A 23,778-nucleotide genomic window follows, 5' to 3' on the forward strand; every position below is an offset into this window, starting at 1 on the left:
CAGCCTGTAACTCACTCCCGGGTATCTGTTATTCTATATATAAACCCCCCGAGCCCCTCGATTAGATTCCAGCCTGTAACTCACTCCCGGGTATCTGTTATTCTATATATAAACCCCCCCAAACCCCCCGATTAGATTCCAGCCTGTAACTCACTCCCGGGTATCTGTTGTTCTATATATAAACCCCCCCGAACCCCTCGATTAGATTCCAGACTGTAACTCACTCCCGGGTATCTGTTATTCTATATATAAACCCCCCGAACCCCTCGATTAGATTCCAGCCTGTAACTCACTCCCGGGTATCTGTTATTCTTTCTATAAACCCCCCGAACCCCTCGATTAGATTCCAGCCTGTAACTCACTCCCGGGTATCTGTTATTCTATATATAAACCCGCCGAACCCCTCGATTAGATTCCAGCCTGTAACACACTCCCGGGTATCTGTTATTCTATATATAAACCCCCCGAACCCCTCGATTAGATTCCAGCCTGTAACTCACTCCCGGGTATCTGTTATTCTATATATAAACCCCCGAACCCCCCCGATTAGATTCCAGCCTGTAACTCACTCCCGGGTATCTGTTATTCTATATATAAACCCCCGAACCCCTCGATTAGATTCCAGCCTGTAACTCACTCCCGGGTATCTGTTATTCTATATATAAACCTCCCGAACCCCTCGATTAGATTCCAGCCTGTAACTCACTCCTGGGTATCTGTTATTCTATATATAAACCCCCCGAACCCCTCGATTAGATTCCAGCCTGTAACTCACTCCCGGGTATCTGTTATTCTATATATAAACCCCCCGGACCCCTGTATTAGATTCCAGCCTGTAACTCACTCCCGGGTATCTGTTATTCTATATATAAACCCCCTGAACCCCTCGATTAGATTCCAGCCTGTAACTCACTCCCGGGTATCTGTTATTCTATATATAAACCCCCCGAACCCTTCGATTAGATTCCAGCCTGTAACTCACTCCCGGGTATCTGTTATTCTATATATAAACCCCCCGAACCCCTCGATTAGATTCCAGCCTGTAACTCACTCTTGGTACATCTTATTCTATGTATGGGTGTAATTGCTGCCTTGCATGGCACTCAGTTATTGAATTACCCCATTCTCGGCTGTAGCCAAGGTCTCGTACAGATTGCAGAGGGAGACGACCCCGCAGTGCTCGGCGATTGGGATCAGCTCCTTGCAGTGTTTTTTCTTGAAGTGCAGGGTTTTCTCGATGCTTTTCTGAAACATTTCGTGAAGTTGCTCCTGCTCGTCCTGCGAATGGAGAGCAGAAACCTGGGTAAAAGGTGAACCGTTTGAGAGAGGGGCGTACAGAGTAAAGAAAGGAGTGTCAGAAACTGAACCGAACTGATTTTCAGCGTATACGAGGCGGTGTGGGTGGGGTGGAGGGGGGGGCCTGTTCTGTTTGTCGTGCATGGCGAATTCATAAACATTTTCTTCAAAAACCGACCAGATTATTTAGCCTGATAGACTTCCGCCTTTCACAAGATGCTTGTGTTCTCAGCGTGGATTTTCCAGCCAGGCTTGTACTCCGTTCCTCCGGGTGCTTTGTAAAGGCGGGTGTTAACCACTATAACAACAGAAAATGCTGGAAAAACTCAGCAGGCCAGGTAACATCCGTGGAGAGAAAATAGAGTCAACGTTTCGGGTGAACCCTTTGTCAGGACTAAAGAAGCACAGGAAATGAAGTAGATTAAGAGGCCAGGCTGGGAGAGAACAAAAGAGAAGTGAAGAGACATTAAGAGGTATTCAAAACGAGACGAGGTGGTGGTCAGACTAGTGGAGAGAAAAGACGGCTCTAGATTAGGTGTGAAATGCGCTGGCAGAATGAGAGACAGCTGCCATGTGGGAGAGAGAAGGGGGAAGGGCCAAAACAAAGGTGTGGATAAAAAATATCAGTGAAAATGTAATAGGGGCCGAGGTTATGATCTGAAATTGTTGAACTCGATGTTGAGTCCGGAAGGCTGTAAAGTGCCTAATCGGAAGATGAGGTGCTGTTCCTCGAGCTTACGCTGAGCTTCCGTGGAACAATGCAATAGGCCGAGGACGGTGAGTTCCGAGCGGGAATGGAGCGGTGAATTAAAATGACAGGCGACCGGAAGCTCGGGGTCACCCTTACGGACTGAACGGAGGTGTTCCGCAAAGCAGTCACCCAATCTGCGTTTGGTCTCCCCAATGTAGAGGAGACCACATCGTGAGCAGCGAATACAGTATACTAGATTGCAAGAAGTACAAGTAAATCGCTGTTTTGCCTGGAACCACTGTTCCCTGTAAGCTGCGCTTTGTTCTGCGCAGCCTGTCTCTGTTAATGCGCGGTCCCGTTAAATTTCTGTGCGTGCGCGGTATGTAAAAGCCGGCGAGCGGCCTGCGCAGGACCTTTCAAATTACGCGCACGTTAGCGGGAACATTGGTGTTAACTCATAAACAGGGCGAGCGTCTGTATGCCAACCTCCCTGACTGGAAAAGATACCCGCTCACGCTTTGTCTCGACATAGTCACCCACAGGGCAGGAATTTCAGTCTGTGATGTTCTTGCGTGGACGCGTAACACACTCTGTCTAAATTCCTCTCTGCCCTCCTTTTTTTGGAAACGCTAGCCCATTGATTTTTAAGCAGCAAAGAGAAATTTGATAGGAGCCTCTTAAGTGTTGCTACAATAACGCCACTGACATTAATCTTCCGAGTGTTATTTCTTACTCCTTTACCCAGAGTTTTCTCAGTTAGGCAACTTTGTTGTTGGGTAAGGGATTCAAGGGAGATGGGCCAAAGGCGGGTAAATGGAGCTCAGATACAGATCAGCCATGATCTAACTGAATGGCGTGAAAGGCTTCAGGGGCAGAAAGGCCCATGTTCCTAGGTCATGCCCCATCGCCTGCTAAGAATATCACGGAGGAATCATTCGGTCCTTTGCTCCATGACATGAGAGGGGAGATTTTCCGCCTCGACGCTCCCTGCGCACATTGGTACTGGGAAACTGCCCCCAAGCCCATGATCTTTCATCCATTACAATTCCAGCGAGCAGTGATTTTTATATAGTCATCCTCGAGATATGGGCGAGGTCGGCATTTAGTGCCTGTCCCTAGTTGCCCTGAGAAGGTGGTGGTGGGCTGCTTGTTACAGTTTGAAATGACTGAGGGTCTTGCAAGGCCACTTCAGGGGGCAGTTAAGAGTCAAGGTGAGGGACTGGAGTCACACATAGGCCCAGACCGGGTAAGGACGGCAGGTTTGCTTCCCTAAAGGACATCAGTGAACCAGTTGGGTTTTTACGACAATCCGACAGCTTCAGGGGGACTTTTACTGAGACCAGCTTTTTATTATTTCCAGATTTATTTTTTTAAACAGAGTTTAAATTCAGTTAAAAGATGGGGGAAGGGCAAGTGACTAAAGGCATGGTCAGAGGGGGAGGGGAGGGCTTTGAGGAGGTTTTTGATTGGAGGGCAGAGAGGTAGCGAGGGGGGAGGTGTTTGGGGGGAGAATAGCAAAGTGCGGGCACGTGGTGGCTGGAGGCAGTGCCCCCGACTCTGTGGGGGTTTGGGGGTCACAATACAGCAGAGTCGGAGGGGAAAATTAAACGGATCAGTATTCATTTTGAAAGGTCGTATAAACTAAGACAAGAGGCGAGAGTCTTGACGCAGGTCAAGCTGAGGAGAATCATGAGAGACCGACTGAGGCCTGATATTGGCAATGGTGATTGGGACCCGTATCGCGGGCTCTGGGATTTACACTAGGAAAGGTCTCGAGCATGATGGCCAAGCCTCCGAAGGGTCAGTCCGAAGCACGGCGTGTTTTACCTTGGAGCGCTTGCTCAGCCAGGATTCAACGTATGGTTTCCAGCCCAGGTCCGCGTAGTCGGTGTAAACCATCCCGCAGCGCGACACAGTGGCAGGGGAGGCTACTGCTAGATTCTCCACCTCAAAGAGCAGAGAGACCTGGGGAGAAGGGACAAAACAAGCTGTCAAACAACTCTGCTGACTTATTATGAATCGTGGTTGATGGCGCAATGGCCAAATGCACTCCTTTCTGAGCTGTAACAGGTCAGTAGGTCCCTGGTGTGAGCTAAAGTACCTTGACTGCCCTCCTGACTCTGTTGGGGCACAGTTCTGGGCAGCCCTCCAATGCCTCATCCAAGTGACCACTCTGTCCGTGAGTGAGCCTGGTCAGGGAATGGGCATGCGCAGGGCTGGGAAGGCTTCAGAGCTGAGCCCGATCAGAGCCAAGCCCAATTGTCATGAATCTTATCATTCATGAAAAAATGACTCATGAAATAACACTGGGCGGCCAGCTGGTGGCGCCGTCCAAGGAGTATAAATACTCGGGCGTGGGCCCAGCTTGCTCAGGGACATTTTTGTAACCAGGAACTAGTGATGTAACTAGAATCTCATGGTTGTGAAACAGTTGATTAAAGCCTTGTTTTATACTCAACTAAGTGCTTAGTGAGTTTTCTTAAGTCACCAATCTTACCCTCACTCAAAGGTCCACACATTTTCCAAAAAGGGTCGGTGGATAGTGATTGGGATGGGAAGTACCCTGGCTCACTTTTTCTCTCTTGGGGCCTTCCTCTGTTCAGCACCAGGACACTCAGCCATCCAGTGGGCCATGCTCCTGTGTGGTACGCTTAAATTAACCACCGCTACCGCGGAAGGTAAACTGATCTCATCGCTGGATTCGAAGAGCAGGCCCTCATGGTGGCAGAGTGGTGTTCGTCCTCACTGTCCCAGCCTTCCTGGATAGGTAGGGGGTAAGGTAAGCATGCAGGTGCAGCAGGCAGTTAAGAAGGCAAATGGTACGTTGGCCTTCGTAGCGAGAGGGTTTGAGCACAGGAGCAAGGATGTCTTGCTGCAGTTGTACAGGGCCTTGGTGAGACCACACCTTGAGTATTGTGTGTAGTTTTGATCACCTTATCTGAGGAAGGAAGTTCTTGCCATGGAGGGAGTGCAGCAAAGATTCACCAGACTGATACCTGGGATGGCAGGAATGACGTATGAGGAGAGATTGGGTCGATTGGGCTTATACTCGCTGGAGTTTAGAGAATGAGAGGGGATCTCATTGAAACTTATAAAATTCTAACAGGACTAGACAGACTAGATGCAGGAAGGATGTTCCCGATGGTCGGGGAGTCCAGAACCAGGGGTCACAGTCTAAAGATAAGGGGTAAGCCATTTAGGACAGAGATGAGGAGGAATTTCTTCACCCAGAGAGTGGTGAACCTGTGGAATTCTCTACCACAGAAGGCAGTTGAGGCCAATTCATTAAATATATTCAAGAAGGAGTTGGATATATTTCTTACGGCTAAAGGGATCAAGGGATATGGGGAGAAGGCAGGGACAGGGTACTGAATTTGGATGATCAGCCAAGATCTCATTAAATGGCGGAGCAGGCTCGAGGGGCCGAATGGCCGACTCCTGCTCCTATCTTCTATGTTTCTATGAAGGGGAGAATTAAACTCTAAACATTGGCGTTCTCTGCTCAAATCCTACCACGGGCATCAGATGCACTGGGATGAAAATCCAAACCCTCTGTTTTGCTCGGAAGCTTTCTTTGATGGTGCCTACCTGTTCAGGCATCGATATCCGCTCCCCGTTGATCAGCGTCAGCACCTTATTGTCATCCATGACAGAGTTCATGCTCTCAATCCAGAGCGTGTCGACAGGTCCATCAAACAGGATCCACTTCTCATCTGGCTTCTCATCTGCGAGCGCAGAATAGGCTTCATTCAAATCGGCAACTCAAGCCCCCCATAAACATGACCACAAATCATTAATGCAAGGCCGACGATAAAAGCCCAGTGCGCTGCGCACTGATCTAAGGGCCGGTTCATGAATCTTATCATGCCTCATGAAGTAACACTGGGCGGCCAGCTGGTGGCGCCGTCCAAGGAGTATAAATACTCGGGCGTGGGCCCAGCTTGCTCAGGATGTTTCTGTAAGCAGGAACTAGTGATGTAACCAGAAATCTCCTGGTTGTGAAACAGTTGATTAAAGCCTTGTTTTATACTCAAACCGAGCGTTCAGTAGTCTTTTTACATCAGGCCGAAACCCAATGATCACATCAGTCAGCAAGCCAGCCCTTCCTCGGGTCCAAACCCGTGTTAAGGTGCAACTGGATTTTTCGATATTTAATCTGGAAATCAATTTGCTTCTCATTTTGAACTTTCAAAGTGCGATTTTAGTACTGTAATTGGAAACACTTTGATATTTATTATCTAGTCGGCAGAGCCTCCGTGCATGGCTCTGGGTGGCCTGTGATCTGGAGGATGGTCAGGGTGTTCTAAGTTCTATGGTGGAGCTGTGTTTTAGCATGGACTATCCCTTTACAGCTGCTGCTCGGGGTCTCCCTGGGACATGATCTATAAATGAGCACATCCTGGGCTCCATTAGAGTTTAATTCCTGAGGGAAATCTCAGTAGGTTGGCAGATACTTGTAAATTTCTTCCTCCAGACCTTGGCTAGAGGCCAAGTTATCACGACCAGGATTGCAATGTCTTTTATCAATACACTTTTGACACTGCCCTCGTTTAGCCAGCAGGATGTCGGCGTGCATACTCCTTGACGTAAGAAAACTACTAGGCGCTTGGTCTAAGCGTTAAACAAAGCTTTAATCAACTGTTTTACAACATGGAGGTCCAGTTGTGTCCTTCACTAGTTCCTGTTAAGAATGTCCTGCACAAGCTGGGCCCGTGCCCGAGTATTTATACTCTCCCTGGACAGCGCCACCCGCAGGCCACTCAGTATTATTTCATAAGTCTTTCGTTCATGAATGACTGATTCATGTCACTTCTACCCTCAATAAACACACAAATGTGATCGTGCTCACATTCCAGCAGCAGCCACTGGATGGCAGCCAGCAGCATGAGCTCTGGCTGATGCTACCTCGGGATGCTGGTATTGCCTCGCCTGAACTCCACACGGACCAGGGATCAAGCCTTTTCCCTCGTGCTTTCCGCATCTCGGCCCATTTCATTCAGTAAATGCAGACAAGCTGGTAGCAACTGGGGTTCCTTCTGGACCACTGCAGTGTGCCCAAAGGAACATGAGCTGAACATTGGGTGTCGTGGGGGACCCGCGTCTTTCAACTGCAGGCAGGTTTGTGTCGAATCTAGCTACGTGAAATGTTATCACTTTTACCTGTCCTTTCCCCCTCTTTGTTTTGTTCAGTCTTATAAAGGGTTTGCTCATCTTCCAGTTTCCAGTCTGACGATGGGTCTACACTTGAAACATTGGCCCAGAAATTTGGGTCGGAGGCTTCCCGCGGGTGCAAGCCCCCGACCAGCACTTACCTAGCGCGCCGGCCGTTGAGCTGTGGGCCCACGTGGGATTCCGATCCTGGGCCTCCTCCAGCTGCCGGCGCGCAGTGCTTGCGTATCCCAGGGGCGCAGTTAGTTCGAAGCGTCCCCTGGGATCACATGGGCATTGGAGAGCCAATGGTAGCAGGGAAATGCTTCATTCATAAGTTTGACAGGAAGAGCTGTCAAACCTATAAATACTATAAGCCCCAAAACATCACTAAAACTTCAAGTACATTTTTTTAAAAATCACATTTTTAAAATAACTATAAATTACATGAAATAACTATTTTAAACAATAATTTAAATTTGAAAAGATTAATTACAGTTTCTAACGGGGCTAAAAATAAACGTACCTTTAAAGTATTTAAAAATAATAAACCTGTGGAAAAAATGTTTTAATTTTAATTAATTCACCACTTACCTTGTTAAAAGCAGGCCTTGCGACTGCTTTTTACAAGCGTAGCTCCTGGAGACTTACCCTCCCGGAGAAACCTGGAAAAAAAAACGGAAGTTCCAGGCGTACGCGCTGCCTCTCCGGCGCACGCGTTCGACCTGTGAACCCCTTCCTTTAAGGGAACGGAAGTTCCGGTTTCCCGCGCGTGCGCAGTGCATGCACGAAACCAGCACTTCCATTGGGCCTACCGATAAGTACACAGTGCGTACTCACCCGTGGAGACCCGACGTTCTGGGCCAATTAACTTACCCTTTTCTCTTTACAGATGCCGTGCTGTTTGCTCAGCACTGAAATTTGCCTAATGATATATAAATATATTAAGTCTTTTGTAGGCATGTACTTCTTGCAAGTGTAACACTTGCTTCTGGTAATGCGGTTTCTATCCTACTATTGCAGCTGTCTTTGAGTCCTCCTGGCTCTCCCTCCAAGCTAGGCGGTGCTCCAGCACTGAACCTTACTTAGGACTGGATGATAACTACCCTGTGTTTTACCCCCAGGCTGGTCCTCCCAAGCCCGTCTCCCAGTTTCGGTTTGCTCTCAGCAATCAGAACTGTTTGTTACCTGTGAGGGGATCTCATTGAAACGTATAAAATTCTAACAGGACTAGACAGACTAGATGCAGGAAGGATGTTCCCGATGGCGGGGGGAGTCCAGAACCAGGGGTCACAGTCTAAGGATAAGGGGTAAGCCATTTTAGGACAGAGATGAGGAGGAATTTCTTCACCCAGAGAGTGGTGAACCTGTGGAATTCTCTACCACAGAAGGCAGTTGAGGCCAATTCATTAAATATATTCAAGAAGGAGTTAGATATATTTCTTAAGGCTAAAGGGATCAAGGGCTATGGGGAGAAGGCAGGGACAGGGTACTGAATTTGGATGATCAGCCATGATCGCATTGAATGGCGGAGCAGGCTCGAGGGGCCGAATGGCCGACTCCTGCTCCTATCTTCTATGTTTCTATGTGCTGACCAAGTTGGAAACTTTCAAAAGTACCAAGTGCCAAGTTGTGACCTGGAATGCGCTGCCTGAAAGGGCGGTGGAAGCAGATTCAACAGTAACTTTCAAAAGGGGAATTGGATAAATACTGGAAGGGGAAAATTCACAGGGCTGTGGGGAAAGAGCAGGGGGGAGTGGGACTAATTGGAGAGCTCGTTCAAAGAGCCGGCACAGGCACGATGGGCCGAATGGCCTCCTCCTGTGTTGTGCGATTCGCTGAAACTCCTCATATTCCATTTCTTTGCTTCTGATCGGATCATTCTGCTTGAAGAATAAGAGTTCCTGAAAAAAGGTGCTCAATATGAAAATAAATAAGTATGTGGAGCCACCCGACCCACTGGCTGAAGATTAAAGAATGGCGGTGCTGCAGGTAGAGTCTGATTAATCAAAGCATCTATGTGCTGACTGCATGAATGGCCTCACACGGCGCGTGGAATGTAAAATTAAATTAGGTCCCAACCACACCAGGCCAGCGTGGAAATAAATAAGTAATGGAGTGGCGGGGGCCGACCCGCTGGCCAGAATTAAATAAACAGGTGGAGGGAGAAATTCATTCATTAAATCCCCTCAGCTCAATTCTTCTGCTAGCCGCATGGATTCCCTCAGCTGTGCCAGCCAACGCGAGGATAAATGATTCATTGTTTGAGACCGTCCAACCTGTTGGCTGGAAATTAATTAAATAATGCATTGTCTGCGAGCTACAGATGATTTCATCAAATCTGGGAGATTAACCGGCTCAATGCTTTTCTTCAAGTCTGTATATATTTATTAAAAGCAAATGATGCCCTGACCACACGATAGTGACTTGAAAACTGGGAGATAATCCATTGGAAGAACCCAGAGTTATGCCGCAGCACAGCAACTAACTGTCCCTTAAATGACTCCACTGTCTGTGTCAGCCGTGGCTCAGTGGGCAGCACTCTCGCCTCCTGAGTCAGAAGGTCTGGGTTCAAGCCCCACTCCAGAGACTCGAGCACAAAATCCAGACTGACACTCACAGTGCTGTACTGAGGGAGCGCCGCACTGTCGGAGGGGCAGTACTGAGGGAGCGCCGCACTGTCGGAGGGGCAGTACTGAGGGAGCGCCGCACTGTCGGAGGGGCAGTACTGAGGGAGCGCCGCACTGTCGGAGGGGCAGTACTGAGGGAGCGCCGCACTGTCAGAGGGGCAGTACTGAGGGAGCGCCGCACTGTCGGAGGGGCAGTACTGAGGGAGCGCCGCACTGTCGGAGGGGCAGTACTGAGGGAGCGCCGCAGTGTCGGAGGGTCAGTACTGAGGGAGCGCCGCACTGTCGGAGGGGCAGTACTGAGGGAGCGCCGCACTGTCGGAGGGGCAGTACTGAGGGAGCGCCGCACTGTCGGAGAGGCAGTACTGAGGGAGCGCCGCACTGTCGGAGGGTCAGTACTGAGGGAGCGCCGCACTGTCGGAGGGGCAGTACTGAGGGAGCGCCGCACTGTCGGAGGGGCAGTACTGAGGGAGCGCCGCACTGTCGGAGGGGCAGTACTGAGGGAGCGCCGCACTGTCGGAGGGGCAGTACTGAGGGAGCGCCGCACTGTCGGAGGGGAAGTACTGAGGGAGCGCCACACTGTCGGAGGGGCAGTACTGAGGGAGCGCCGCACTGTCGGAGGGGCAGTACTGAGGGAGCGCCGCACTGTCGGAGGGGCAGTACTGAGGGAGCACCGCACTGTCGGAGGGGCGGTACTGAGAGAGTGCTGAACTGTCCGAGGTGTCGACTTTCGGATGAGACGTTAAACCGAGGTCCCGTCTGCCCTCTCAGGCGGACATAAAAGATCCCACGGCCACTATTTTTGAAGAGGAGCAGGGGAGTTCTCCCCGGTGTCCTGGGGCCAATATTTATTCCTCAACCAACCTCACTAAAAAAGAGATTATCTGGTCATTTATCACATTGCCGTTTGTGGGAGCTTGCTGACTGCCGCGTTTCCTACTTCACAACATTTGAAGTGACTACACTTCAAAAAGTACTTCATTGGCTGTAAAGTGCTTTGGGATGTCCTGATGTTGTGAAAGATGCTGGAGAAATGCAAGTTTCTTTTTACTACCAGAATCCATTCCCTTTGTTAATCATGGTTTGTGACATTAGTCCCAAGCTTGCCTTTTAGCGATATGCGCTCGTGTCCTCTTCTACTTTCACTGCACATCCTGAGCTGGTGCTCCACGTTTGCCTTTCCCGTGCCACTTAATGCCCAACATGCTTATGTATGCCCGCCACTCACTGATCTGCTTTCACAGGGGGGCAGCACCCAGGAGGCTCCTCATTCACTCAATTTGTTAACGGTAGGGATCAGCTTCGCAGACTGTGAGCTGACAGAGTCTGGTGTGTAAAGCTGCAGCGAGGTTGTATTTTGAACCCAGGCTGTCTGCCACTGGCCAAAGCCTGCTTAACATAGAAACATAGAAGATAGGAGCAGGAGTCGGCCATTCGGCCCCTCGAGCCTGCTCCGCCATTTAATGAGATCATGGCTGATCATCCAAATTCAGTACCCTGTCCCTGCTTTCTTCCCATATCCCTTGATCCCTTTAGCCTTAAGAAATATATCCAACTCCTTCTTGAATATATTTAATGAATTGGCCTCAACTGCCTTCTGTGGTAGAGAATTCCACAGGTTCACCACTCTCTGGGTGAAGAAATTCCTCCTCATCTCAGTCCTAAATGGCTTACCCCTTATCCTTAGACTGTGACCCCTGGTTCTGGACTCCCCGACCATCGGGAACATCCTTCCTGCATCTAGTCTGTCTAGTCCTGTTAGAATTTTATAAGTTTCAATGAGATCCCCTCTCATTCTTCTAAACTCCAGCAAATATAAGCCCAATCGACCCAATCTCTCCTCATACGTCATTCCTGCCATCCCAGGTATCAGTCTGGTGAATCTTCGCTGCACTCCTTCTATGGCAAGAACATCCTTCCTCAGATAAGGCGACCAAAACTGCACACAATACTCAAGGTGTGGTCTCACCAAGGCCCTGTACAACTGCAGCAAGATATCCTTGCTCCTGTACTCGAATCTTCTCGCTACGAAGACCAACATACCATTTGCCTTAACTGCCTGTTGCACCTGCATGCTTACCTTCAGCGACTGGTGCACAAGGACACCCAGGTCTCGTTGCACTTCCCCTTTTCTCAATCTATTGCTGTTCAGATAATAATCTGCCTTCCTGTTTTTGCCACCAAAGTGGATAACCTCGCATTTATCCACGTTATATTGCATCTGCCATGCATCTGCCCAATCACCCAACCTGTCCAAATCATACTGGAGTTTCTCTGCATCCTGCTCACAGCACACACGCCCACCCAGCTTTGTGTCGTCTGCAAACTTGGAGATATTACATCTAGTTCCCTCGTCTAGATCATTAATATATATTGTGAATAGCTGGGGTCCTAGGACCGATCCCTGCGGTACCCCACTTGTCACTGCCTGCCACTCGGAAAAAGACCTGTTTATTCCAACTCTTTGCTTTCTGTCTGCCAACCAGTTCTCTATCCAAGTCAGTACCTTACCCCCAATCACATGTGCTTTAACTTTGCACACTAATCTCTTATGCGGGACCTTATCGAAAGCCTTCTGAAAGTCCAAATACACCACATCCACTGGTTCTCCCTTATCTATTCTACCAATTACATCCTCAAAAAATTCCAGTAGATTAGTCAAGCACGATTTACCTTTTGTAAATCCATGTTGACTTTGTCTGATCCTGTCACTGTTTTCCAAGTGCTCTGCTATTACATCTTTTATAATGGACTCTAGCATTTTCCCCACACCAATGTCAGGCTTACCAGTCTATAATTCCCCGCTTTCTCTCTACCACCTTTTGTGAATAGTGGGGTAACATTAGCTACCCTCCAATCCATGGGTACTGTTCCAGAGTCTATCGAGTTCTGGAAGATGACCAGCAATGCATCTACTATTTCTAGGGCCACTTCCTTAAGTACCCTAGGATGTAGATTATCACGCCCTGGAGATTTATCGGCCTTCAATCCCGTCAATTTCCCTAACACCATTTCTCTACAAATGCTGATTTCATTCGGTTCCTCCCTCTCATTAATGAAGAAGGCCCACCACCACCTTCTCAGGGCTACAAATGGACAATCAATGCCAGCGACACCCACATCCCCCAGAATGAATTTTTTTTTAATTGCCGCGATTCGAACTCAGAACTTTTAAACTTAGCAGCATGCTTGTCTGACGTTGCTACATCACGTCTTCCTCTATTGCTCAATAAAGGTTTACAGGACAGTTCAGCTGCCAGCCCACCCCTTTAATAGGTGCCTTTAATTGCATTTGCTGCTGACAAGCTCCCGTTCCCATTTCAGGCCCTGAAAGCCGCTTTATTTCTACAGCAAGGAGAGTAATCTGCGGACCTTTCATTAAGAGATGAGAAATGTTGTTCAATTGCGCGCCAATGTTACTGCGACGTGCAAATCTTCAGCTAGGAGGGGGTCCAGCTTGGAGCAATGCCCTGCCTTCAGACACATGGGACCCTAGAGCGACCAGCGCAGGACAAACACCATGAATCTCCATGAGCTACAGCTTCTGTAAAGGAGAGGCGCGTATCCCCTCTGGGCCACCCATGCCGCATGTTCATGTCTTCGTTCACTTTTTCCTAACTCTACGCTCCCTGGAGTCGCTTTGATTTATAATCCTGCTGCTCAATGTTTAAAAACAGGGAGTTGTGATTAAATCGAGGAGGAGGGGAACAAGCAGCTCTAGCACCAGAGAAAATGAACCACAATACCTGCAGAAAGAAAGAACTTGCACTTACATAGCACCTTTCACCACCTCAGCGGGAGGGTCGGTAACCAGAGGACACAGATTGAAGATAATTGGCAAAAGAACCAGAGGGGAGATGAGGAGAATGTTTTTACGCAGCGAGTTGTTGTGATCTGGAACGCGCTGCCTGAAAGGGCGGTGGGAGCAGATTCAATAGTAACTTTCAAAAGGGAATTGGATAAATACTGGAAGGGGAAAGATTCACAGGGCTGTGGGGAAAGAGCAGGGGGAGTGGGACTAATTGGAGAGCTCGTTCAAAGAGCCGGCACAGGCATGATGGGCCGAATGGCCGCCTCCTGTGCTACATCAGTGTATAAAATGATGAGGGGCCTAGATAGAGTGGATAGGAAAGACCTATTTCCCTTAGCAGGGAGGTCAATAACCAGGGGGCATAGATTTAAAGTAATTGGTAGAAGGATTAGAGGGGAGTTGAGGAGAATTGTTTTCACCCAGAGGGCGGTGGGGGTCTGGAACTCACTGCCTGAAAGGGTGGTCGAGGCAGAGACCCTCATTGCATTTAAAAAGTACTTGGATATGCACTCGAAGCGCCCTACCCGACAGGGCTACGGACCGAGAGCTGGAAAGTGGGATTAGGGCCGATCGCTCTTTGTCGGTCGGCACGGACACGATGGGCCGAATGGTCTCCTTCTGTGCCGTAAATTTCTAGGATTCTACGATGGGCCGAATGGCCTCCTATTGTGCTGTATCATTCTGTGATGAGAAATTCCTGTGTCCACATGTATAGTGGAAGCTGCCTGTGTACCCTGGGGTGCAGTCCGTGCTGTGCCATTTATAACCGCACTGTAAGAAATAGCTGTTCGATTCAAAGATGGGTTTTAATTCTTAGAACAGAGACCGACAACATGCAGCCGGGAACAGGTAGCAGAAATGCCAGCAAGGTCGCATATCAAGCATCAAAAGACAAATAGAAGTGATAAGGGAATCGTAAAATGCAAAACAACACCGGGTGGTGGGATAATAGACAACAATGGAGCTGAAAAGTCATAAAATGTCCTTAAAGAAACCTAACAAAACATTCCTCAGAAAGATAAGAGGGAGGCCTCGTCAGTCACTCAGAAAGGGATGGCGAGGGTTGCCTTCCCGCTTCACAATTGGACAATAGGATGGGGATCAAACGATTGACACCAGGTGATTACCAGCCCACCGAAATAACTATAAATATAGACGAGCGAGAGAGGAAATCGGGCAGTCAGGGGCGAAGGCTTCCCCGAGGTGGCTACGGCCTAACACCTTGCTCAAGTGTAGCCTCTGAGGTGGCTGACGGCCTAACACCTCCAGCAGCTCGAGGGATGACCCAACGGAAGTGATCGCTGCAGCAGACTGCAGGAATCAACCCAATCCAAGACCACCGTACTGCCTCCCCGTCCGTCCGGTCGTGGCATTCCGATTCGGGAGTCATAGATCGCTTTCTACTGTCACGGGTTGTATGTCTAGTATACTTGGCTTAAACCATATGTAATATCTGATTATGCTTTAAAACTGTAGCTCTTTAATAAAAACCTTACAGCTTCAAAGCCCTGTTGGGTAATCTGTGTGTGAGCCTGTGGTTCTAATCTTACAGCACCAATGTACCTGCACAGGCGGTCCTCATAAGACTGGAGAGCACACCGTCCGTCCACTCGTTGGTCGACAGCTCGTACTCGCCGTACAGCTCCCCCAGCGACACCGCTTTCGGGTTCAGTGGAAATTCCTGCCGGCAAAACCACAAGGTCAGAGGTCAAAGCAGAAAGAGAAGCGGCCAGCCAAAGGAGAGGACAACAGCTCAGGACAGGAGACATTACTGCAGAGAAAACGTCAAAGTTCAAAAAAGAAAAAGAGCCTTTCTCATTGGAAAGGCGATTAACCTTCCACCCTTGATCCATTTTGGAATTGTAGAATGTTACGCAGCAGGCCATTTGGCCCATCGCGCCTGTGCTGGTGTTTCTCTCCACATGAGCCACTCGGTCTAATCCCACTCTCCTGCACCATCCTGTACCCTTTACATCCTCTGCCTCGGGCAACTATCTTCCTTTCCAAAGTGTTTGCAGACCACTTCGGAATGACTCTTCCAATCCCACCTTATTAATAAGTCAGTCACTGAAAGAAAGTTCGTCAACCTTTGGGTTTCCAGCAACAACTGATTCTTCTCACTTCCTCCCTCTTGGTGTTCCCGCGTCGCTCACCGCGCAGAACGCTAGACTCGGACACTGGCCTGCTCCCAGCCCTCTGCCCATACTGCCGCTGCACTAGGGTGGCCCCCGGTAGGCTGCTGCCTGGCCTCGGCCCACCACATCTGCTCGGGGGCAAAGCTGAGAGTCACTAGGTGAGGAACCGTTGGCGTAAAAGAGCAGTGACTTACTACTTCAAGTTGAGCTTGGGGAACCGTGGGTTTGAACAGCATTGGGTTCCCAATCCCCTCTCCTCCCTTCACATTAAGCATCGGGTTCCCAATCCCCTCTCCTCCCTTCACCTTAAGCATGGCTGAGGGGGAAGGGGGCAGCCCTGCACTCTCTCCCTCCATCTCCTCTCCCCCATCTCTCTCTCCTCTCCCCATCCCCCTTTCCACCCTCCCTCTCCCCTTCCCCTCTCCCTCCCCATCTCTCCACCTCTTCCTCTCCCCATCCCCCTCCCGCCCTCTCCCCTTCCCATCACCCTCCCCCGGCCCTCCACCTCTCCCTCTCCCCTCCCTTCATCACCCTCCCCATCTCTCCACCTTGCCCTCTCCCCATCCCCCTCCCTCCCGTCTCTCCACCTTGCCCTCTCCCCCTCCCTCCCTTTCTCCCCATCTCTCCACTATCCCCCTCCCTCCCTCTCCTCATCACCCTCCCCCCTCTCTCCACCTCTCCCTCTCCCCATCCCCCTCCCTCCCTTTCCCCCCTCACCCTCCCCCATCTCTCCACCTCTCCCCATCCCCATCTCTCCACCTCTCCCTCTCCCCATTACCCTCCCCAGTCTCTCCACCTCTCCCTCTCCCCTCTCTTTCCCCATCCCCCCACTCTCCCTCCCTCCCCCTCTCTCCACTTTTCCCTCTCCCCTCCCCCTCACCCCCACCCCCCACACCCTCCCTCTCTCCCTCCCCCCTTCTCTCCCTCCTACTCTCTTTCCTTCCTCCTCTCTCCCTCTTCCTCCCTCTCCCCTCTCTCCTGCCGCGCCTCCCTCCTTCCCCCTCTCTCCCTCCTTCCCTGCCTGAGGCAAGGCTGAGCAATGTGGAAAAGATCTGTTGAAGCAAACGAGGCGGTTACTTGATTCCTGGCCAGTTCCAGTCCTTGCCCATTGACTAACCTTGACCAGATTGTAATTGGCGTCGCCGCTCCGATGGAGGGCCGACAGGGCCCCCTGTAACGTCCGCCACACCACGGTCTTGCCGCTGCCCGTTTTGCCGACAATCATGACAGAATGCCGGGAGATCTTGGTCTCGTGCAGCTGAATCACTTTGTCCCGAGTGAACTCAGTCACCTTGTAGCCCGACTCAGTCAGCTCTGCCTCAATAGCATCCTTAAGCTGCGATGTAAGGAAAGAAAGAGCAAGGAGACAAATCGTACTGCGGTTTAGTTCACTCAATCTTCCCCTGCGCTCCCCAGTCGGCCTAAGTTGGCTCATTCAGTTGGGCGGCACTACAACCAGCCTTGGCGTCCCCTGGGCTTGAGAAGGGAAGATAATCGGCCAGGATTCACGCTCCTGATCGTCATCCACTGACTCCTGCTGGATCCGGAATGAGGACATAACCAGGCTTGGCTGGCACTCACCAACCTGCGAAGCCCAAGGACAGCTCCCTCCTGGATCTTGCTGCAGTTGTACAGGGCCTTGGTGAGACCACACCTTGAGTATTGTGTGCAGTTTTGATCGCCTTATCTGAGGAAGGAGGTTCTTACCATGGAGGGAGTGCAGCGAAGATTCACCAGACTGATACCTGGGATGGCAGGAATGACGTATGAGGAGAGATTGGGTCGATTGGGCTTATACTCGCTGGAGTTTAGAAGAATGAGAGGGGATCTCATTGAAGCTTATAAAATTCTAACAGGACTAGACAGACTAGATGCAGGAAGGATGTTCCCGATGGTCGGGGAGTCCAGAACCAGGGGTCACAGTCTAAGGATAAGGGGTAAGCCATTTAGGACAGAGATGAGGAGGAATTTCTTCACCCAGAGAGTGGTGAACCTGTGGAATTCTCTACCAAAGAAGGCAGTTGAGGCCAATTCATTAAATATATTCAAGAAGGAGTTAGATATATTTCTTAAGGCTAAAGGGATCAAGGGATATGGGGAGAAGGCAGGGACAGGGTACTGAATTTGGATGATCAGCCATGACCTCATTAAATGGCGGAACAGGCTCGAGGGGCCGAATGGCCTACTCCTGCTCCTATCTTCTATGTTTCTATGAACTGCAGACCCCGCGTGGAGAAGCGGAAAACCTAGCCCAGGTGTAGGCCTGCTTTTCCTGAGCGTAGCCGGCACCTCCTGCCTCGGCTCAGGCCAGTCGTGCAGTGGGGGGCCTCGCACAGGCCTTAGGGGCCACTTGTGTGCGTATGCCAAGGGAACGGCACCTGTTTCAGGCGTGGGCATGGCACGGCACGCCAATTTTTTGGCCTTTGCCAGTATGGCGAGAGGTGCACTTCCGGCTCATAATGAGTGCGCTCTTCCTGCGCGCCATGTTGGAGGCTCAGGGGGCCCTTTAGCGCCCGAAATATTTCTAGGCCACTGCATTTAAATAACACTTGAAGTAGTGACAACAACAACTTGCATTTATACGGCGCCTTTAATGTAGTAAAACGTCCCAAGGCGCTTCACAGGAGCGATTATCAGACAAAAGTTGATACTGAGCCACATAAGGACAGGTAGCCAAAAGCTCGGTCAAAGAGGTCGGTTTTAAGGAGTATCTTACGGAGGAGAGAGAGGCGGAGAGGTTTAGGGAGGGAATTCCAGAGCTCGGGGCCCAGGCAGCTGAAGGCACGGCCGCCAGTGGTGGAGCGATGGAAATCAGGGATGGCGCAAGAGGCCAGAATTGGAGGAGCGCAGAGATCTCGGAGGGTTGTGGGGCTGGAGGAGATTTGAGATGGGGGGGGTGAGGAGGCCATGGAGGGATTTGAAACCAAGGATGAGAATTTTGAAATTGAGGCGTTGCTTAACCGGGAACACGGGGGGGGAGGGGGGGGTGGGGTGATGGGCGAACGGGACTTGGTGCGAGTTAGGACACGGGCAGCCGAGTTTTGGATGGCCTCAGGTTTACGTAGGGTAGAACGTGGGAGGCCAGACAGGAGTGTGCTGGAATAGTCAAGTCTAGAGGTAACAAAGGCATGGATGAGGGTTTCAGCAGCAGATGAGCTGAGGCAGGGGCGGAGACGGACGATGTTACGGATCCGGGTGGAAGTAGGCGGTGTTGGTGATGGAACGGATATGGGGTCGGAAGGTTCTCTCGGGGTTGGAAGGTTCTCTCGGGGTCAAATATGACACTCTGGGCTGGATTTTCATTAAGGAGGCGGGACTACAACTTTCGGGGTTGTAGTCCCGCCTCCATCGAGTTGTGGCCAACCCACGTGATTTTGACTTGATTGACCTTGTTGACCCCGCCCAGCGGGCTCAGCAGGCCAATTAAGGGCCACCCGGCAACAGGTGATGTCACAGATTGACATTTCATCTGTCAAGAGCTTTTGACAGATGAAATATCAGCGTTTGACAGCTGTTTGAAGCTGTCAAACACTGACAATCTGTACTCCAGGTTAATTCCTTCCTCTCAGGATGATTTAGAGATCTCCCCGGAACAGAAAGCTGAATGCTGCAACTTTTGACAGCTGGCGGCCATTCTGCTTTCTGTGCCGGTGAGATGAGGGACTCCCGAGACCTGAGGGAAGGAAGGCTGTAAAGGTAAGTAAAGGTTAGTAGAACTTCTTTAAACACTTTACACAGACCAAACACACTTACCTCTGCACTCATGCACCCATCACTCACCTGAACACCGGACATCTCGACCCCTCCAAGCCCTTCAACCCGACTCCTCTAACTTGCCGTGGTTTGGAGCCGTTGGGAATCCCACACTCCAAGAATAAAAATAGGGATTAGGCTAAAAACTGCCTGTTAATACCTGTTAACAGGCAGTTAATTGGCACTAATCCCCTTCCCGCCTCGGGGAGGCGGGTCCCAGTGCAGGGCAGGTACCCGCCTCCTTTGAAACTGGCATGGAGGTGGGTTGGGGGCGGGATGGGTTCGTGCCCCCCGATTTCAAGATTTGAACCTCCCACACGCCTCCGATCCCGTCTCCAAGGCCCAATGAAAATCCTGCCCTAAGGTTGCGAAGAGTATGGTTCAGCCTCAGACAGTGGCCAGGGAGAGGGATGGTGTCGGCGGCGAGGGAACAAAGTTTGTGACGGGGGCCGAAGACAATGGCGTCGGTCTTCCCAATATTTAATTGGAGGAAATTTCTGCAGTACGGGAGAATAATCACCGGTAGAAGTCGGGCAGCACTCTCAGGATCTGCCTACCTTTCCGTAATCCAGGACTGGGGTTTCCACCCCAGGGAACAGGTCCTGGATAATGGCAGCAAACAGCGGAAGGTCAATGGAGGTCAGCTTAGCCATGTTCATATCTTTCATGGACATCAGGAGGACCTGGGTAACAGAAACACTTGATCACAAGACAAACACAGGCAAGCAATGTCAAGTATGGCCTTGTATTGATTTCTTTGTGGGTTCAATGACGAGACATTTATGAAAGAGAATGTCTTTTAATCTAAAGTCTGTTCAACTCTTTATACAGCATTTACAGGAGACATCATGCTAGTGATGCATCTAGAATGAAACTGAAACTACACTAAACTGCCTTGCTTGTCTCGGTCACATGCCCTCTGCTGGTCAGGCACAAGCAATCAATACATGCAAACATGCTGGTAAGGCATCAGAATGAAACAGGCAAATAGCATCTCTATTTGCTGATATCATTACATGCCTCACCTCAGCATTAAAAAAAATCTGCACAACTCCTCACAGGGTTTACATTGCTCTTCAATGACATGAAGGATTTTTAATAGAATTTACAGCCATTCGGCCCACCTGGTCCGTGTCGGTGTTTCTGCTCCACACGAGCCTCCTCCCACCCCTCTCCATCTCACCCGATCAGCATATCCTTCTATTCCACACAGAGTGGATTCACATCGGACCCCCAGCTCAGAGACTGTCTCCACTGTTCTTACCCCCCACCCCCCCACACAGAGTGGATTCACATCGGACCCCCAGCTCAGAGACTGTCTCTACTGTTCTTACCATCCCCACACAGAGTGGATTCACATCGGACCCCCAGCTCAGAGACTGTCTCTACTGTTCTTACCCCCAACCGCCCCCACAGAGTAGATTCACATCGGACCCCCAGCTCAGAGACTGTCTCTACTGTTCTTACCCCCCACCCCCCCACACAGAGTGGATTCACATCGGACCCCCAGCTCAGAGACTGTCTCTACTGTTCTTACCCCCCACCCCGAGTGGATTCACATCGGACCCCCAGCTCAGAGACTGTCTCTACTGTTCTTACCCCCCACCCCCCCCACACAGAGTGGATTCACATCGGACCCCCAGCTCAGAGACTGTCTCTACTGTTCTTACCCCCCCACCACACAGAGTGGATTCACATCGGACCCCCAGCTCAGAGACTGTCTCTACTGTTCTTACCCCCAACCCCCCCCACAGAGTAGATTCACATCGGACCCCCAGCTCAGAGACTGTCTCTACTGTTCTTACCCCCCACCCCCCCACACAGAGTGGATTCACATCGGACCCCCAGCTCAGAGACTGTCTCTACTGTTCTTACCCCCAACCCCCCCCACAGAGTGGATTCACATCGGACCCCCAGCTCAGAGACTGTCTCTACTGTTCTTACCCCCAACCCCCCCACAGAGTAGATTCACATCGGACCCCCAGCTCAGAGACTGTCTCTACTGTTCTTACCCCCAACCCCCCCCACAGAGTGGATTCACATCGGACCCCCAGCTCAGAGACTGTCTCTACTGTTCTTACCCCCACCCCCCCACACAGGGTGGATTCACATCGGACCCCCAGCTCAGAGACTGTCTCTACTGTTCTTACCCCCCACCCCGAGTGGATTCACATCGGACCCCCAGCTCAGAGACTGTCTCTACTGTTCTTACCCCCACCCCCACACAGAGTGGATTCACATCGGACCCCCAGCTCAGAGACTGTCTCTACTGTTCTTACCCCCAACCCCCCCCACAGAGTAGATTCACATCGGACCCCCAGCTCAGAGACTGTCTCTACTGTTCTTACCCCCAACCCCCCCCACAGAGTGGATTCACATCGGACCCCCAGCTCAGAGACTGTCTCTACTGTTCTTACCCCCCACCCCCCCACACAGAGTGGATTCACATCGGACCCCCAGCTCAGAGACTGTCTCTACTGTTCTTACCCCCCACCCCGAGTGGATTCACATCGGACCCCCAGCTCAGAGACTGTCTCTACTGTTCTTACCCCCAACCCCCCCCACAGAGTGGATTCACATTGGACCCCCAGCTCAGAGACTGTCTCTACTGTTCTTACCCCCAACCCCCCCCCACACAGAGTGGATTCACATCGGACCCCCAGCTCAGAGACTGTCTCTACTGTTCTTACCCCCAACCCCCCCACAGAGTAGATTCACATCGGACCCCCAGCTCAGAGACTGTCTCTACTGTTCTTACCCCCCAACCCCCCCCACAGAGTGGATTCACATCGGACCCCCAGCTCAGAGACTGTCTCTACTGTTCTTACCCCCAACCCCCCCCACACAGGGTGGATTCACATCGGACCCCCAGCTCAGAGACTGTCTCTACTGTTCTTACCCCCCACCCCGAGTGGATTCACATCGGACCCCCAGCTCAGAGACTGTCTCTACTGTTCTTACCCCCCACCCCCCCCCACACAGAGTGGATTCACATCGGACCCCCAGCTCAGAGACTGTCTCTACTGTTCTTACCCCCCACCCCCCCCACACAGGGTGGATTCACATCGGACCCCCAGCTCAGACACTGTCTCTACTGTTCTTACCCCCCACCCCCCCCCACACAGAGTGGATTCACATCAGACCCCCAGCTCAGAGACTGTCTCTACTGTTCTTACCCCCCCCCCCCACACAGAGTGGATTCACATCGGACCCCCAGCTCAGAGACTGTCTCTACTGTTCTCACCCCACCCCCCCACACAGAGTGGATTCACATCAGACCCCCAGCTCAGAGACTGTCTCTACTGTTCTTACCCCCCCCCCCCACACAGGGTGGATTCACATCGGACCCCAGCTCAGAGACTGTCTCTACTGTTCTTACCCCCCACCCCCCCCACCCAGAGTGGATTCACATCGGACCCCCAGCTCAGAGACTGTCTCTACTGTTCTTACCCCCCCTGCCCCCCCACAGAGTAGATTCACATCGGACCCCCAGCTCAGAGACTGTCTCTACTGTTCTTACCCCCCCTGCCCCCCCACAGAGTAGATTCACATCGGACCCCCAGCTCAGAGACTGTCTCTACTGTTCTTACCCCCAACCGCCCCCACAGAGTGGATTCACATCGGACCCCCAGCTCAGAGACTGTCTCTACTGTTCTTACCCCCACCCCCCACACAGAGTGGATTCACATCGGACCCCCAGCTCAGAGACTGTCTCTACTGTTCTTACCCCCCACCCCCCCCCACAGAGTGGATTCACATCCGACCCCCAGCTCAGAGACTGTCTCTACTGTTCTTACCCCTCCCCCCCACACAGAGTGGATTCACATCGGACCCCGAGCTCAGAGACTGTCTCTACTGTTCTTACCCCCCACCCCCCCCCACAGAGTGGATTCACATCGGACCCCCAGCTCAGAGACTGTCTCTACTGTTCTTACCCCCACCCCCCCCACACAGAGTGGATTCACATCGGACCCCCAGCTCAGAGACTGTCTCTACTGTTCTTACCCCCCCCCCACACACACAGAGGGGATTCACATCGGACCCCCAGCTCAGAGACTGTCTCTACTGTTCTCACCCCCCACCCCCCCCACAGAGTGGATTCACATCGGACCCCCAGCTCAGAGACTGTCTCTACTGTTCTTACCCCCCACCCCCCCACACAGAGTGGATTCACATCGGACCCCCAGCTCAGAGACTGTCTCTACTGTTCTTACCCCCCACCCCCCCACACAGAGTGGATTCACATCGGACCCCCAGCTCAGAGACTGTCTCTACTGTTCTTACCCCCAACCCCCCCACACAGAGTGGATTCACATC

At 51.3% G+C, this 23,778-nt stretch overlaps 1 protein-coding gene across 1 annotated transcript in view; it reads right to left on the minus strand.

Annotated features, from left to right (window-relative positions):
• LOC147091126 (dynein axonemal heavy chain 2-like) overlaps positions 1-23,778 on the minus strand; it is a 58,604-nt gene that overhangs the window by 19,517 nt on the left and 15,309 nt on the right. Inside the window, exons 7-12 of the mRNA XM_085977167.1 lie at positions 20,019-20,144; positions 16,826-17,044; positions 15,137-15,254; positions 5,576-5,712; positions 3,815-3,952; positions 1,120-1,278 (exon numbers count right to left, since the gene is read on the minus strand). Of these exons, the coding sequence (XP_085833293.1) occupies positions 1,120-1,278; positions 3,815-3,952; positions 5,576-5,712; positions 15,137-15,254; positions 16,826-17,044; positions 20,019-20,144 (897 nt within the window). The remainder of the gene's footprint in view (positions 1-1,119; positions 1,279-3,814; positions 3,953-5,575; positions 5,713-15,136; positions 15,255-16,825; positions 17,045-20,018; positions 20,145-23,778) is intronic.

Source organism: Somniosus microcephalus, unplaced genomic scaffold, assembly GCF_052327205.1.
Source record: "Somniosus microcephalus isolate GS21.2 unplaced genomic scaffold, FLI_Smic_1.0 unresolved_chr4, whole genome shotgun sequence".
NCBI classification, from domain to species: domain Eukaryota; kingdom Metazoa; phylum Chordata; class Chondrichthyes; order Squaliformes; family Somniosidae; genus Somniosus; species Somniosus microcephalus.